Genomic DNA, 17,725 nt, shown 5'->3' with positions numbered 1-17,725 from the left:
AGAGGAAAATCCTGGTGATGGGGCAGAACGATACCCAACTCAGGGTGGGGGGGGGAGGAGAGGAGAGCAAAACTCAGTAAATGTTGGAGAATGAAACACAATGGGGGGAGGAGAGGGAAATGGTCAAGAAGGTTAAAAAAACAGGGTGGGGGAAAGAGGGTGATGGTGCAGAATTATACACAAACGGGCGCAGGAGACAATGCTAAAAATGGGGGAAGGGGAGGGAAGTCATTGAACTGGGGCACAAGGAGACACACATAGGGGGGACGAGAGGAAAATTATGGTGACTGGGTAGAACGATACCCAAAGTGGGAGGGGGGAAAGGAGAGGACCTTAAAATCCAGGAAATGTGGCATAATGAAACACAAATTGGGAGGGAGGAGAGGGAAATGGGCCAGAAGGTTTAAAAACCGGGGGGGGGGGGGGAGAGACAGTGATGGGGCAGAATGATAAGAGACGGGAAAGAGCAAAGTGGGGAAATGCTAAACACAGGGGAAGAGGAGGGAAGTCATTCACCTGGGGCACAATGATACAGAAATAGGGGGGAAGAGAGGAAAATCCTTATAATGGGGCAGAACGATACCCAACTTGGGGGTGGGGGGAAAGAAAGGAGAGGCGAGGACAAGTTTTACAGTGGCTCCATTCCTTCCTGGATGGACGGACCCAGAAGGTGGTACTGGGGGACTCCTGTTCAACTCCTTGGCCGTTGGCCTGTGAGTCCCCCAGGTCTGTTTTGTCCCCCATGCTATTTAACATATACATGAAACCGTTGGGAGAGGTTATCCGGAGTTGTGGGGTGCGGTTCCACCAGTACGCTGATGGCACCCAACTCTACTACTCCTTTCCACCCAATTCCAAGGAAGCAGTTTCTGTGCTAAACCGGTGTTTGTTGGCAGTAATGGATTGGATGAGGGCGAACAAATTGAAGCTCAATCCAGATAAGACAGAGGTGCTCCTGGTCAGTCAAAAGGCAGATCAGGGAATAGGGATTTAGCTTGTGTTGGATGGGGTTACACTCCCCCTGAAGACACAGGTCCGCAGCTTGGGTGTACTTCTGGATTCAGCCCTGAGCCTGGATGCCCAGGTTTCGGCAGTGGCCAGGAGTGCATTTGCACAGTTAAAGTTAGTGTGCCAGCTGAGCCCGTTCCTAGAGATGTTGGACCTGGCCACGGTGACACATGCCTTAGTTACATCCCAATTGGATTACTGTAATGCGCTCTACGTGGGGCTGCCTTTGAAGAGTGTTTGGAAACTCCAGCTGGTTGAAAGAGCTGCAGCCAGATTGTTGACCGGGGCTGGTTACAGGGAGCACACAACTCCCCTGTTAAAACAGCTCCACTGGCTTCCAGTCTGTTTCCGGGCACAATTCAAAGTGTTGGTTATGACCTATAAAGCCCTATATGGCTTGGGTCCAGGGTATTTGAAAGAACGTATTCTCCCTTATGAGCCTGCCTGTGCTTTGAGATCTTCTGGAGAAGCCCTTCGTTCAGTCCCACCATCTTCACAGGTGCGCTTGGTGGCAAACTGCCATCTTGGCCCTGTGGGGAAGAAGAAGGACCGAGGGGACAGGAGCAGGCAGAAGTAACATCGGGGCCTGCTCCTGCTGGACTCTCCCCCCCCCCCACAGGGCAAACTGCCATCTTGGCCCTGTGGGGAAGAAGAAGAACCGAGGGGACAGGAGCAGGCAGAAGTAACATCGGGGCCTGCTCCTGCTGGACTCTTCCCCCCCCCACAGGGCAAACTGCCATCTTGGCCCTGTGGGGAAGAAGAAGGACCGAGGGGACAGGAGCAGGCCGAGGAAATATCGGGGCCTGCTCCTGCTGGACTCTTCCCCCCCCCCCCCACAGGGCAAACTGCCATCTTGGCCCTGTGGGGAAGAAGAAGAACCGAGGGGACAGGAGCAGGCAGAAGTAACATCGGGGCCTGCTCCTGCTGGACTCTTCCCCCCCCCACAGGGCAAACTGCCATCTTGGCCCTGTGGGGAAGAAGAAGGACCGAGGGGACAGGAGCAGGCAGAAGTAACATCGGGGCCTGCTCCTGCTGGACTCTCTCTCTCTCTCTCTCTCTCTCTCTCTCTCTCTCTCTCTCCTTCTTTCTCTCCTTCTTTCTCTCTCCTCCCTCCCTCCCTCCTTGACTCCTTTTCCTTGTGTGTCATGTCTTTATTAGATTGTAAGCCTGAGGGCAGGGACTGTCTTTTTTCCTAAGTGTAAGCCGCTCTGAGAGCCTTTTTTGGCTGAGGAGCGGGGTATAAGTATGATAAATAAATAAATAAACATGGGAGAGGGCCTTCTTGGTGGCTGCTCCAGTGCTCTGGAACTCTCTTCCCGGGGAAGCTAGTCTGGCTCCCTCCTTGATGGGCTTTCGGAAGCAGGCTAAATTTTTTTTGTTCCAACAGGCCTTTGGAGAATAATCTGGCCCTCCATCTATGTTAATGTCTTATAATTTTGTTGTGTATTTTAAACATTTATGTTTTTGTTCCCCCACCCTCCCACCCATGTATGTTTTAAACTTTGTAAGGCTGCCTTGAGGCCCAGCATTATATAATATATTAAGTGAAATAAACGGCGCACCCACGCAATGTGGGCTTTCATGCACTTTGAAGTGTGTTACTCAGGGAACACTGCATCCTTCACTGGCAGCTGATAGTAGTTGTAGTTGATTAATGAAACAGTATTGCTCCATTTGGAAATTTTTCACACCAGCTGTAAGAGGCACCTGCCCTGTTCTGGGAGAGACACCACTGCTGGAGATTTCAGAAATAGTTTTATTAAAAGCTATGTATGCAATGTGCCTAAACCTCCAGGTGGAAACCTGGTTAGCCTGTTACCATTCCACAAGCCTTGCGAGTAACCATGGCAGTACTTAGGGGAGAAAGAGTTCTTTTCCAAAAGTGTACAGTAACAAGAGAAGCTACTCCCAGTGTAACAACCTGTTGTCCGACAGGATGAATGGAGGGGGAGTTGTCCCACTTCCAACAACCAATAAACTGTAGGGGGAGGTACAAAAGAGATCAATGGGCAGAGACGATGGCTAAAACAACAAAGTGTGAGAGTGAATCTCAGCAGGATAATAACAACAACAACAACAACAATAATAATAAATTTCTTACCCGCCTCTCAGATTGGATCAAGGTGGGGAACAACAGCAAGCATAAAATACATAAAATACTGATTAAAAACATAGTATACACTGTTAAAAAACATCCTAAAAGCATCCTAAAATTCCACTGGATAGGCCTGCTGGAATGCTAAAAGACTGTCAAGCTGATGAGTCTCCTTCGGCAGGCTATTCCACAGTCTGGGAGCAGCAGAAGAGAAGGTCCTCTGGGTAATGGTCGACAGCCTAGTCTTTGCTGACTGAAGGAAATTCTTCCCAGAGGATGAGTGTGTGGGGCGGATTGTAAGGGAGAAGGCAATACCTCAGGTAGCCTTAACCAAAACCATGTAGGGCTTTAAAGGTGATAACCAACACTTTATACTTTGCCCGGAAACTAATTGGCAGCCAGTGAAGAGATTTTAAGACTGGTGTAATGTGGTCACCCCTAGATAACCAATCTGGCTGCCATATTTTGAACTAGTTGAAGTTTCCGGACTAGGCACAAAGGTAGCCCTATGTAGAGCACATTGCAGAAGTTGAGCCTCGAAGTTACCAGCGCGTGCACTACCCTCTTGAGGGCCAGATCTACACGTCGTGGCGAAGGCGCTTCCGTGCGCCTTTTTTAAAGACGTAACCTAAAAGAAGCGCCTCTTTCTTTACTGTGTGTACTGTGAGCTAGGCAGCGCCGCCTGCGGAAGAATCTCTACCCCATTCAAAGACGCTGCCCTGGCCACTTCCCCCTCGCATGTTCTTCCATTCAAATAATCCCCCCTCCCACCTGGCGGCTCTTCTGGCGCGTTCCGGCGGCGGCGGCTCCTCCTGCAAAACACTTTTCTCCCTCGGTGTGTTTGTATTTGCGTTTGCGTGCGCGTGGCGGACGAGTTCAGCTCCTGCCTCTCGCTCTTCAATGTGTGCTCGCACACGCGCACGCAAATACAAACACCCCGAGGGAGAAAAGTGTTTTGCAGGAGGAGCCGCCACTGCTGGGATGCGCCAGAAGAGCCGCCGGGTGGGAGGGGGGATTATTCGAATGGAAGAACACGCGAGGGGGAAGCGGCCAGAGCAGCGTCTTTGAATGGGGTAGAGATTTTTCCGCAGGCGGCGCTGCCTAGCTCACAGTACACACAGTAAAGAAAGAGGCGCTTCTTTTGGGTTAATTCTTTAAAAAAGGCGCACGGAAGCGCCTTGGCCACGACGTGTAGATCTGGCCTAGGTCTTCTAACTCTAGGAAGGGGCGCAGCTGGCGTATCAGCTGAAGCTGATAGTAGGCACTCCTGGCTGTCACATCTATCTGGGCTGTCATTTGGTACGATGGATCCAGAATCACACCCAAGCTGCAAACACAATGGCCTAGTTCAGACAACACGCTAAACCATGCTGCTTAACCACAAAATGGTTAACGGATTGCATTGACCTTAATGCATTCCATTAACCATTTTGAGGTTAAGCAGCATGGTTTAGCATGTTGACTGAACCAGGCCAGTCTTTCAGGGGGAGTGTAACCCCACCCAGAACCAGTTGACACACCTCCAAACCCAGGTTGTGGCCTTTGACACTGAGCACCTCTGTCTTGTCTGGATTCAGCTTCAGTTTGTTTTTCCTCATCCAGCCCATTACCGCCTCCAAGCATTCATTCAGAGGAGACACACTGTCCTTAGCTGATGCTGTTCTCAAAGGCATAGAGAAATATATTTGGGTGTCATCAGCATGCTGATAGCACCCGGCCCCATGCCTCTGGATGATCTCTCCCAGCGGTTTCATGTAAATATTAAATAGCATTAGGGAGAGGATAGCATCTTGTGGTATGCCACATAGCAGCTCCTTCTTTGAGGAGAAGCTATCCCCATGCATCACCAACTTTGTTATCTTTTCGGCGCCAGGTCAAGACTTTTCTCTTCTCCCAGGCATTTTAACAGCATTTAACAACGTTAAGTTTGTTTTTAATGGACCCCAGAATTGTTGTTTTTAAATGGAGACTGTTGTTTTTATACTGTTTTTTATGTTTTGATGGTTTTTAAATTTTGTATACTTTTAATGTTTACCATTTTTAATTGTTGTAAACCGCCCAGAGAGCTTCGGCTGTGGGGCGGTATATAAATGTAATAAATAAATAAATAAATAAAAATCTGGAACCTGCCCAAGAGGTAGGAACAGAACCGCCAAAGCACAGTGCCCCCGATTCCCAATCCCCAATCCCCCCAGGCGTTCTAGAAGGATACCATGGTTGATGGTATCAAAAGCCACTGAGAGGTCCAAAAGTACCAGCAGTGACACACTCCCTTGTCAATACTCAAGTATAGATCATCCGCTAAGGTGACCATAGTGGCCTCAACTCAGATTCCTGCTCTGAAGCCAGTTTGAAATGGGTGTAGAAAATCTGTGTCATCCAACATTGCTTGGAGCTGGAAGGCAACTGCCCTCTCGATCACCTTACCCAAGAATGGAAGATTTGATATTGGTCTATAGTTATTAAGATCCAGGGGGTCCAGGGAGGGCTTTTTTAGAAGCAGCCGTACCACCGCTTCTTTTAAAAATGATGGAAAACTACCCTCCCTGAGAGATGTATTAATAATAATATGTTGTAATTGTGATCTAACTGCATCTCCTCCCTGGGCAACCAACCAAGAAGGACAGGGATCGAGAGGGCAAGTCGTTTTTCTCGCTCGTTCAAGCAGCTTGTCCACATCCTCGGTATTCACCAACTGAAACCGATCCAGTGTAATCCTACTTGTGGAGTTGCTGAACACTCCATTGTCAGCTGCTGCTATAATGAGTGCATCTAAGTCGGCTCTTATCAGAGAGATTTTATCTGTGAAACGATCGTTAAAGGCATCACATTGAACTTCCGTAAGCTGTAAAGTCAGGCTCAGTGGGGAAGGTTTCCGTGTTAGACCCTTCACCACCCTGAACAGTTTAGCTGGACGTGAATTTGCAGACGTAATGCGTGCAGTGAAGAAAGCTTTCTTTGCTGCATGTATTGCCACCCCATAGGAACGAAGATGATCTCTATGTTGTGTCTTGTCAGATATAAGTCTAGTTTTCTGCCATCGGCGCTCCAGTCGTTGTCCTTCCCGCTTCATCTCCCTGAGATCTTCTGTATACCAGGGTGCCCTGTTAGAAGCAGGCAAGAGAGGATGTTTGGGGATGATCATGTCAGTAGCGCTAGTCAGGATTCCATCTGTTAACCAGGGCTTCAACAGGACCATCGACAATACCAGCCATAGAACCCTCTAAGGCTTTCTGGAATCCAAGAGGATCCATTAGCCTTCGAGGGCGGACCATCTTAATAGGTCTGCCACCCCTGCAGGGGCATGTAGTAGCTGTGATACTAACCCTGACCAAAGAATGATCTGTCCATGACAACGCAGAGGTATTTAGCACCTCCGCTCACAGATCTGTCTGTTCGGAACTGAAAACAGCATTGAGGGTGTGACTTGCTGAATGTGTGGGTCCAGAGACCAATTGGGATAGGCCCATGTTTCTCATGGATGCCATGAACTCCTGAGCTGCACCTGACAAACTGGTCTCGAATAGGATGTTGAAGTTGCCCACGACCAAAAGCCTGGGCGACTCCAACACCAGATCTGAGACTGGTTCCGTGAGCTCGGCCAGGGAGTCTGCTAGGCAGTGGACTAGCAGACATGCCAGCAAGCGCTACAGGAAAGGTGTAAAGATGGTTGGACGTACAAGCGCACAGGTATAAGTTTGCAAGCTTTCATACACTACAGAAACGAAGTGGGATAATTCGAGGGAAAATGTGTAAGTGTGATGGAGCTTTTAGATTGCAACACCCAGAATTCTCAGCTAGTTACAGTTGACAATAATGGCCTAGATGGACCAATGCCCTGACCCACTATAAAGGCACCTTCTTATGTTCCTATGTGCACTTTCCCAAGCAAACATGCATACCATGGGTGGGGAACCTGTGCCCCCCGCCCGCCCATATATTGTTGTTGGACAACAGGTCCAATAATCCCTGACCTTTGGCCAATTATTTATTTACAATATTTGCATCCTTTCCCTCATTTAGAGAGATTCTGGAACGGTGAACAATAAGAGGTAAAAGAATAAAAAGATGGTGTTTAAAAAACAATCATGGCTGAGGCTGATGGGCATTGAAGTCCTACAACATCTGGGGGCATCACCGGTTACCCACCCCTGATGTGCATGATCAGGCTTTGCAGTCAGTGGAGGCTGGTGGACTCCAATGACAGTGGGGCTATAAATCTGCTCTGGGTTTCAGTCAGAACCAGCTAGAACTCTAAAGGAGCTCTACATGGTGCTGAGCCGAAGTCCCCAATCAGGTTCAGTAGTCTGGATAGGCTCTTTAGAGTTCTGACCAAAATCCAGAGTGCACGTACAGCCCCACTGTCATCGGAGCCAGCAGCCTCCACTGTCTGCAGTGCTTAATTCTTTGCCTTCAACCAGCCCCTGCACTTGTGTGGGATGGAGTGGATCCTTTCAAGTCATCCTATGTAGTGTCACAATTCCTTCTGCCGACCGGCTGAAACCGCTTTTAGAAAGGAACTGGCAAAGGGACGGTGCCTGGCACTGTTCCTCCTTCTCCTTGTGCCCTTTCTTGTATCACCTGCATTCATCATTTCTGGGTTCCTGTGGTGAACCGGAACAAAGCTGGAAAGACTCAAACAGCTGGGGGAAGCTCTCCCTTTGAAAGAGTTCACTTCCACTTAGGGAACAGGTAAGGACGCCCAGGCAGGGTTTCCTTTCGCCCCTTGATGCTTGAGAGCAGGGAACTTAAAAGAGGTCAAGAACGGAGGCTCTTCCATAATTGATGGGGAACTTCGCTGGTGGTGATTAAGTGACACTGATCATGTGGGTAGAGCTGAACTTACCTGCAAGCAGCTGGCTTGAGGCTGGAATTGCAACGGGGTGGGGCTGGGGGAGTACGAAGCATCCTACATGCCAGTGCAGCGCACCGGCTACTAGGGGATATATATATAGGCCTACTCCAGAAAGGGAGGCCTCACAATCAAATGACCAGACAAGGGAGCATTCTCGTCTCTGTTTGGGAATCAAGGGAGAAGGCTCAAGAACTTTGGGGCTCTCGTATTCAAACACGCGAGTCGAGAGGGCAAGATAGCTAGAACGGCCTGTCCCTGTTCTACTGACATAGCTGCCCCAGCTGAAAGGGGAGGGTTTTTTTGCGATGCAAAGGCATGCTTTTGTGGCATGGCTTTCCCTGGCACAGACAGCAGCCCCATCTGTAGCAGCCTTCCTCAAGCTGATGCCCTCCAGGACTCCCAGAATTCCTGATCATTAGTCATACTGGAAGTTGAGGTCCAAAACACCTGGAGGGCACTGGGTTGGGGAAGGCTGATCTATATCAACGATGGGGGGGGGGAGTGCCTGCATTCATTTCTGATTAAAAAAACCACAAAATGGCGGGTGCAATGTCCTCTTCCTCCTGGGATGCCGTGCGACACATGTAGAGTGAGGGGCGGATCTCATGATCACCATATCGCGAGATCCTTCCTACCTCCCGGAAAGCTGGGAGGTCTAGACATGCCCTGAAAGTGAAATAAAAGATATTTTCCTACTTGTGTAATTGCAATATTCCGCTGTAGCACAGCTCCATCTTAAGGTTATTTAGTAGAAAAGCAGGAAAAGAAAAGCATTGCGTAAAGCTTGGATGCCAATGCTGTGATGAAACCGAAAGTAGCTACAGTGATCAACCGCTACATGTAGAAAAAGTTCAGCATGAGGGAAGTGTACATGCACAGCCCTCATTAGGAGACAATTTGGAGTGGGGGATGAATGCTGTTTCAAACCCCTGATATTTTTTTTTTGTAAGGATAGGAAGTATAAGTCCCAGAAATCCTTCAGAATCCCCCTACTTTTCAGCCCTGTGTCCATATAAGACTCACGTGGCTAGTGCGAACATTTGCAATTGACACATATAAGATAGCGTCGGGCTAAGAGTTTTATAGCTGTGGATTTTGTAGTGGTGCCGACGTACTTTTCTAGGCATACAAAGCATTTGACAGGAGATTTATCTCCAGTGCTAGGGATCACTCACAAACATCAGGTGAGCTCAGCAGGATTCAGCAATGTTGGAACAAATGAAGAGTGCTAAGCAATGTATCCTACTGGGAGTCTTAAATATTTGTTTAGGCAGAGGATGCAGGCACATTACCAACTACAGTACACTGTAATGCAGGGGCCACATTACAATAATATTTTCCATTTACTTACCCTCTTTATGAGGGGTTAGGATTTGGCATGTTGCCCACCATCAGGACAAGAAGACAGCAGCGTCTTCTGCCCAAACCTAGACATGATATTGGGCCCGTTCAGAAGACACCCTAAACCATGGCTTTAACCATGGTGTTTAAGCCAGAAAGCCAGGCTGTGTTCGGAAGACACCTTAAACCATGGCTTTAACCACATTGAATAAGGCTTTTTGCTTTATTCACCATGGTTAAAGCTATGGTTTAAAGTGTCTTCTGAATGGGGCCACCTGCTGCTTTAATTAACCTAAGGTTGCTCTTGGGCCCTACTGCATTTGTGAAACAACACCCTATTGAACCCCCTAAGGTTCTGCCAGATACTATAAGAACCTAAGAAGACCCATGCTGGATCAGACCGAGGGTCCATCTGTGAAGGAGGTCAGGTAGACTACGCTGAGTAGGGATGCAGTATGGGATTAAGTGTGTGTGTGTGTGTGTGTGTGTAAATAGTTTTAGCATGACACTTTTTAATGCATGTATCTGAAGTAAAGGGGCACTGGCCGATAGAACAACAACAACAACAAAATTTATTTGTTACCCACCTCTCCCTCTGGATCGAGGCAGGGTACAACACAAATGCACCATAAAATACATATAACTAATTTAACCATTTAAAACTAATACATTATTAAAAGCAGCACATTATTAAAAAGGCATCTTAATAGCCACCTGGGGAATGGAGGCGGATGAGATAGCCGTACCTTGGTACCAGGAAGAAGCGGACTTAGCATTCTCAAGGTCGTAAACCATCCCGAATGGCAGGAAGGATTATGCAGCTGGGAAGGTGTGAAACCAAGGGGAGGGGGGAGCCGGAGCTGAAATGGAGAGTTGGAGGGTGTAAAGAAAGGGGGCTCCCCCCTCAGGCTTGTGTCTTGCCCCTCCTGATGGTGAGTGCGGAGGTATTCATGGCGGTGGCAGGACCTACCTAGGGGTAAGTAGTTTCAGCTAGGTTTTATTATTTTTTAAGGTTACTGGGTTTTATGCTATGCATGTTTATTGGATGCTTGTTTTTTTTTTTTTTTTTTAGTTATTCTTCCTATTTGCACCCTACCCTTAGTTTAAATAAAGCACGGTGACCATATGAAAAGGAGGACAGAGCTCCTGTATCTTTAACAGTTGTATTGAAAAGAAAATTTCAGCACGTATAATTCGTATATATGGGGAATCTGGGGAAATTTCCTCATTATTATTATTATTATTATTATTATTATTTATTGCATTTTTATACCGCCCAACAGCCAAAGCTCCCTGGGCGGTTCACAATTAAAGCTGCAGGTGTCCTGCCCTCTTTTAAAACTTTTCACTCTAGTATAGCTCCTGCAACTTTAACTGTTGTGATGAAGAGGGAATTTCACCAGGTTCTCCATATATACAAATGACACCTGCTGAAATTCCTTTTTCTATGCAACTGTTAAAGACACAGGAGCCCTGTCTTCCTTTTCATATGGTCACCCTAAATAAAGTCTCCTACCTCATTACCTGTATACTGCTATTTTCTTGCACCTTGGGTCAAGTGCTAAATCCAGTGAGACTGAGCCAGAATTCTGGTGTCCTTCCTCCTTAGAGGATTTCCCAGGTAAGGACCTCTGGGAAAGTGGTGGCAGCAAAGCGAGGGGAAAAGTCGCTCATTCCGCTTCGCTCTACCTTTACACCATCTAGTCCAGCACTCTGTTCACACAGTGGCCAACCAACTGTCAATCAGGGTTCCACAAGTATGACATGGTGCAACAGCACCCTCCCAACCATGCTCCCCAACAACTAGTGTATACAGGCTTATTGCCTCTGATACCGGAGAGCACATAGCCATCAGGTCTAGTAGCCATCGAAAGCCTTCTCCTCCAGGAATTTATCCAACCCCCTATTAAAGCCATTACCACATCTTGTGGAAGTGAATTCCATGATTTAACTACGTGCTGTGTGAAGAAGTACTTCCTTTTGCCTGTCCTGAATCTCAGCTTCATGGGATGACTCTGAGTTCTAATATTATGGGAGAGGGAGAAAACTGTCTCCCTAGCCAGTCTCCACACCATGCATAATTTTGTACACCTCAATCAGGTCTCCCCTTATCCCCTTTATTTATTTATTTATTTAATTTTATACCGCCCAATAGCCGAAGCTCTCTGGGCGGTTCACAAAAATTAAAAACATTCAAAGTGTAAAACAAACAGTATAAAGGCATTATATAAAATACAATATAAAAACACAACCAGGATAAAATCAGCAGCAGTACAGAAATACGAATTTAAAGTACAAATTTAAAACAGCAAAGTTAAAATTAAGTTTATAGACTGTTAAAATGTTGAGAGAATAAAAAGGCCTTTACCTGGCATCTAAAAGAGTATAGTGTAGGTGCCAGGCGAAACTCCTTAGGAAGCTCATTCCACAGCCAGGGTGCCACAGCAGAGAAGGCCCTCCTCCTAGTAGCCACCTGCCTCAAGTTTTCCTAGCTGAACAATCCCAGCTGTTGTAACCTTCCCTTTTTGTTCCATCCCCTTGATCATTTAGTTGCCCTTTTCTGCACTATCTTAGGAGTTTCATCTAAGTATAGGAGTAGCATATGTATTTTCTATTGTGGGGAGGACGGACGTCTGCTCTACTGATATGAATAACAGAATTGTTGTCACCTTCAATATTGCACATGCAGCTGATCATTCATGATGGACTTCACTCCCCAAACCCTGAACAGCTTCAGACATGGCAAGGAACAAGAAGTAGTTGTGCACGTAGCCCTCCCTTCTGCATTAGGCATTTGCACTGTAATGTCTGAAGGGGAACTTGTGCCCACGCATGTCTCCAGTACAAGTTCCACTTCATAGTTTGCAAGCCGCAGGCACTTCAGGAATTTGCTGAGCTGCTAGCCAACACTTATTATTATTATTATTTATTTATTTATTTATTTATTTATTTATTTATATAGCACCATCAATGTACATGGTGCTGTACAGAGTAAAACAGTAAATAGCAAGACTCTGCTTGCAATATGCAAAGTTGCTCTTTGTGGACTTGTTTTTGTTTTGAGAACTGCCCAGAGTGGTATTGGGTGGTATTGCAATTAGGTGGTATAGAATTGTAATAAGCAAAAAAATAAATACTCTTCTACTTACAGAACCCAGTTGGAGTTGGCCGCTATGATACCACAAAGCATGAGAAATACCCAAAGAAGCTCAGATACCGTTCAATTTATATGAATGATGCACAACGTTACCTTAGTAATCTGGAAAGGGACAAGTGCTTACAGTAAGTAAAAATGTATATACAAAGGGGTGGTGGTGGTGGTGGTAACTGACTTTAACACCCTCCCTGCCTCTCAAAAATTCTATAAGGAATTGAACTTCTGTTTGAACAATTCATCAGACTCTTAATTTGTATTACTTGGCCTAATTTATATACCTTGTTCTGAATGCCAATTTTGGATTACAACTTACTTTTTAAATAGAAGTGTATTTCAGACCAAGGAGTCCTAGTGCTAATGATCAGAAGTCATCACTCAGTTATTCTTGGAAATCCCAGGAGGGCTATGAGTTGAAGACATTGTCTAGATCCCTACCCTCTCACCCCTTGTAAAATTGCATGAATGATGGTACAATAAAAGCCTTGTCTGGAAACATCTGGATTTGGAATTTTTAAAGGATCTACTTATCATTCATATGGATGACCATCAACAGATATTCTCTGGGAGCCTGAAAAAAATGATCTAGAATAGTAAATGAACTGGACTCGTGAGATAGTGGTTAGCAATAATAATGTAAGAGGATAGTGTTTAAAATGAAAACTCTTACCTAAGGTGAAAGAGGATTTTGCCCATTCTGTTGTACCTTTGTTTTGCTCTGTCCTAGATCCCAATAGTTCTGAGTTGCAGTTTAACTAGAATTTCTAAATTCATCTGAGAACTGAAAGATACAATTTCCCATTGTTTTCAGCTCCTTTGTATCCCCTCTCCCCCCGCCCACCCCCAATTACTAGTGTGATTGACAAATAAAATACTGTAAAAATCTTGATGTTGATCTATATATATCATCAATCTTCATTTTTATGTAGCGTTTATTAAAAAATGTATGTATTAATGCACACATACCATGTACACATTAGCAAAAGCACTACATAAGGAGAATCATGATACAGTTGTATGTGCATCCATATCAAGTTTGGTTTTTGCAATGTTTTATGAATGCGCATCTGGGAATCGATAATATGTGTGAAAGGGAATATTTAATAAAAACTGCAAACTGTACTGCATAAGTTCTGTACTGCATTATTTCTGTTTCTGAAATAAGAACAACTAAGTCAGAACTTTAACAACTAAGGAAGAAATTTGGATGAGAATAGCAGAAAAAATTATAGTCTTACCAGTCTTGTTATAGTCTCCAAATTTGGAATCTACAAGGAAAATATGAAAATCCTTCAGGATAGTAGGCTCTTAGTCTTTCAGCAGAAAAGCAACTCAGTTTCATAGCCAAATTACAGTAGGAAGAAACAGAATCCAACCAGATTCTGATCCCTTTTTATTTTTTAACAGTAGAAAACTTGTGTCTCATAGCGGTGGGCAGAATTTATATCTCCTGAAGTTTTGGATTTCAGTTCCCGGCATTCCTGACCCCTGGCCATGCCGGCTGGAGCTCCTGTGAGTTGGAAATAAAAAACACATATTGGAAGCTCTTACTTTCTGCCCACCCTTGGTCTACACTATAGTGTGAAGAACGTTAGCAGTGCAATCGTATGTAATCGTACTCAGAAGTAAGCCCCATTTAATTCAATGGGGCTTACTACCAAGTAAATGGGTATAGGATTTCAGCTTAAGATCCCTATGTGGAACTATGCCTGTGTATTATATATAGTAGTAAGCATGATGTGTTTCATGAAATAAAAAGTAGCTTTCTTATGGATGAGCTTTTATTTTTTCATGTTTTATTTTGTGTTTTTAATTGATGAGTTATAAGCTTTTTTGTGTTTTATTGTTAGCTGCCTTGAGCACTATTTTTTAGTGGGAAGAAGAGCTATAATTTTAATAACTAAGTAGCTGCACAAAATTAGGCAGAGGAGGTTCATGAGAAAACGGCTCTTACAACTCATCTCTTGCACGGAAATGAAGTGTTGTGCACTCTTGCTTCATCTATAGGGCACCTCCTTTTCATGACAGATCTGGTCAACAGCAGTCAAAGCAAGTGCATATCTCCCTCCAATTATAAACCTCACTGGATGGCCTAGGGCACATTATTCCATCTAGCCTACCCTCATTTTTTAAATTTTCTTTTTTGGTGGGGCTGAGGCTACAATGCAGTTCCAAAGGATGGAATATAAACACATGACTGCAGAGGTGCTGAACCTCAGGCCCACAGGCCAAATCTGGCCTCCCTGCAGGCCAAATCCACCCGTCCGGAGTTCACCTGATGACCCCAGCCTCTTTCCCCATAGCATCCATTTATCGGTTTCCCTGCTTTTATGTGTGTCATTCCCCTGCCCCCATTCTAAAAGGTTGAAATTCCTCACCTGAGGCTGTTACTGGAGGTAAGAGCTCTAAGCTAAAATATGCGAGAGGTCTTGGTCTTTGGCCCCACCCCTTTGCCTTTGACTCCACCCACCCGTGGGATGCAGCCCTCTAGAGCTGATCTGAAATGGGATTTGGCCCTTGGGCTGAAAGAGTCTCAACACCCCTGCTCAACTGGGTTACTCTTCTCTCAACTCACCTTCTTTTTCAGGGCGCGAATCACTCCTGTTAATAAAGGCCACTGGAACAACCCACCATCTGCCTAAGCAGCCATCCTCATTGCTTCCTGAAGCCAAGGGCGTTTAAGCAACCAGACAGCAGCTGCACCCCTAGTTTCCATGGAAAATCCCGACAACATTAACTGCGTAGACCAAAGAGGACATCAATACCTAAACGTTTGCTACATTGAGTTAATCCCATACCCATTTGCAATCATTTCTTGGTAATTTTGATTATCCATGCCCTTCGAAAGTATCAAGACACATAGTGGAATTTGGTAAACATGTTTGTGTGTGTGTGTGTATGTGTGTTTTTTTAAACCAGGGTGCTGCCATAATTATGTGGAAATTAAAATGGACACAGAAACTGAAATGCTTACTATCATCATACTCCGCCCCCCAACCTCAAATTTTCTCTAATGTGTGAGGAAAGGGAGTTGTTGTTCACTCTTTGTATTTAGCCCCACAAAAGAAATGAAGGTATTAGTGGTCAATGCCTCTGCCAAACGTTGTAGAATACAAAGAAAGTATGACTTAAAGTGTCTTCTCTGCTGCCAGGATGCACTCAGAAATGCATGAACTACAGATAGTTAACACTTGTGCAATCTTCTAGCAAGGTGGTCATGCCAACAGACATCAGAGCAATTGCTTGAGGCATGTTATTAATCCTGCTTCTCATCTTGTATGCAATCTAATAACTTCACTGCGGCATAATTAAGCCTGAGATAAAGATGTGGGTGTGAACCTTTGGGCCCAGGTAGTTTTCTCATCCATCCTCCTGGTTCTTGGAAGAGGATTAGAAAGGGAAAGAAAAATACTCTGGATGAATGACTGGCTACGAAGGTGGTGCCTACATGAGAGTTTTGGATTCTGGGACCACGGGCTACGCTACTTGAAACATGGACTGCTGGCAAGGGATGGGTTGCACCTCACAAAGGCTGGAAAGAATGTGTTCGGCCACAGCGTGAAGAACTTGATCAGGAGGGCTTTAAACTGAATCTTACGGGGGCGGGAGACGTACATTTTGAGGCAACAATGGATGAAGGCCAATGCACCACAGTACATTGAACAGCTCCAATAGTGCCCCAAAATAGTGTCCGCAACAATGTAGGAACAAAGCCAGACTATAAAACACATGGTCTTTGATGTCTATATACTAATGCCCAGAGCATGGGAAACAAACAGAATGAACTTGAACTCTTATTACATGAAGGCAAATACGACTTGATAGGTATAACTGAAACTTGGTGGGATGACTCCCATGACTGGAATATAGCAATTGAAGGATATAACTTGTTCAAAAAGAACAGAAGAAATAGAAAGGGAGGTGGAGTTGCACTATATGTTAAAAATACCTATCCCTGCATAGAAATACAGGCAGATCAGACTGGGAGTCCCATCGAGAGCATTTGGATTAAAATAAATGGGGCAAGGGATAAAAAGAATATGATAATCGGAGTCTACTACCGACCACCCAATCAAGGAGAAGACGAGGACGAAACTTTTGAGAAACAAATTGCCAGTGTTTCAAGGAAGTGTGATGTAGTAGTGATGGGGGACTTCAATTACCCTGATATCTGTTGGGAGACCAATACTGCCAAAAGCGGCCCTTCCAAGAAATTCCTGACATGTGTGGGTGATAACTTTTTCTACAGAAAGTGGAGGAAGGAACTAGAGGATCGGCAATCCTTGACTTGATATTGACCAATAGGGATGACTTAGTGGATAAAGTGGCAGTTACGGGAACTCTGGGGGAAAGTGACCACCTCATCCTTGAATTCTTGATTATGAAGGAGACAAAAGTTGAGTGTAGCCATACTCGTACTCTGGATTTTAGGAAAGCTGATTTTAATAAACTCAGAACTATGATAAGTAAGGTCCCATGGCAAATGAGCCTAATGAGAAAAGGAGTGCAGGATGGGTGGGAGTATTTAAAAGAGGAAATTTTAAAGGCACAGTTACAAACAATGACCTCTGTCGGGAGAGAGACAGGGGGAGTGCGACCCTGTTGGTTCTCCTGGACCTCTCAGCGGCCTTCGATACCATTGACCATAGTATCCTTCTGGATAGATTGTCTGAGCTGGGAGTTAGAGGTACTGCGTTGCAATGGTTCCGCTTCTACTTGGATGGCCGATTCCAGAAGGTGGTGCTGGGGGATTATTGCTCTGTGCCGTGGCTCCTAAGCCATGGGGTTCCACAGGGCTCTATCCTATCCCCTATGCTGTTTAACATATACATGAAGCCACTGTGGGAGGTTATCCGGAGATATGGACTGAGGTGTCATCAATATGCGGATGATACCCAGCTCTACCTTTCCTTTTCATCAAACCCAGGTGAGGCAGTGGCTGTTCTGAACCAGTGCCTGGGCACGGTAATGGACTGGATGAGGGCTAACAAACTGAAACTTAATCCAGACAAAACGGAGGTACTGTTAGCGGGTGGTTCATCTGTCCGGCGAGGTGATGTTTGCCCTGTCCTGGACGGGGTTGCACTCCCCCTGAAGGATCGGGTCCGTAGTTTGGGGGTGCTCTTCGATCCAGAACTGTCACTCATTCCAAAACTTGTCAGCTTCCCTCTTCTTTTGGCTAAAGGAGGCTTTGCCGTTCGGTGCCCAGCACATGTCTTTCTCCCCATAGAATGAGAGGAGAACATCCAGCCCATTGACTCTTTGTGCTCCA

General features: G+C 45.6%; 1 protein-coding gene across 1 annotated transcript in view; it reads left to right on the top strand.

The window, feature by feature from the left end:
* The window catches only part of CIMAP2 (ciliary microtubule associated protein 2), a 34,284-nt gene extending 19,180 nt beyond the window's left edge, over window positions 1-15,104 (top strand). Inside the window, exons 9-10 of the mRNA XM_063135314.1 lie at window positions 12,451-12,581; window positions 15,041-15,104. Of these exons, the coding sequence (XP_062991384.1) occupies window positions 12,451-12,581; window positions 15,041-15,095 (186 nt within the window). The 3' untranslated portion in view covers window positions 15,096-15,104. The remainder of the gene's footprint in view (window positions 1-12,450; window positions 12,582-15,040) is intronic.
* The last annotated feature ends 2,621 nt before the right edge of the window (window positions 15,105-17,725 follow it).

This window comes from Elgaria multicarinata, chromosome 1 (genome assembly GCF_023053635.1).
Source record: "Elgaria multicarinata webbii isolate HBS135686 ecotype San Diego chromosome 1, rElgMul1.1.pri, whole genome shotgun sequence".
NCBI classification, from domain to species: Eukaryota; Metazoa; Chordata; class Lepidosauria; order Squamata; family Anguidae; genus Elgaria; species Elgaria multicarinata.
This window is presented reverse-complemented; position numbering and strand designations above follow the sequence as displayed.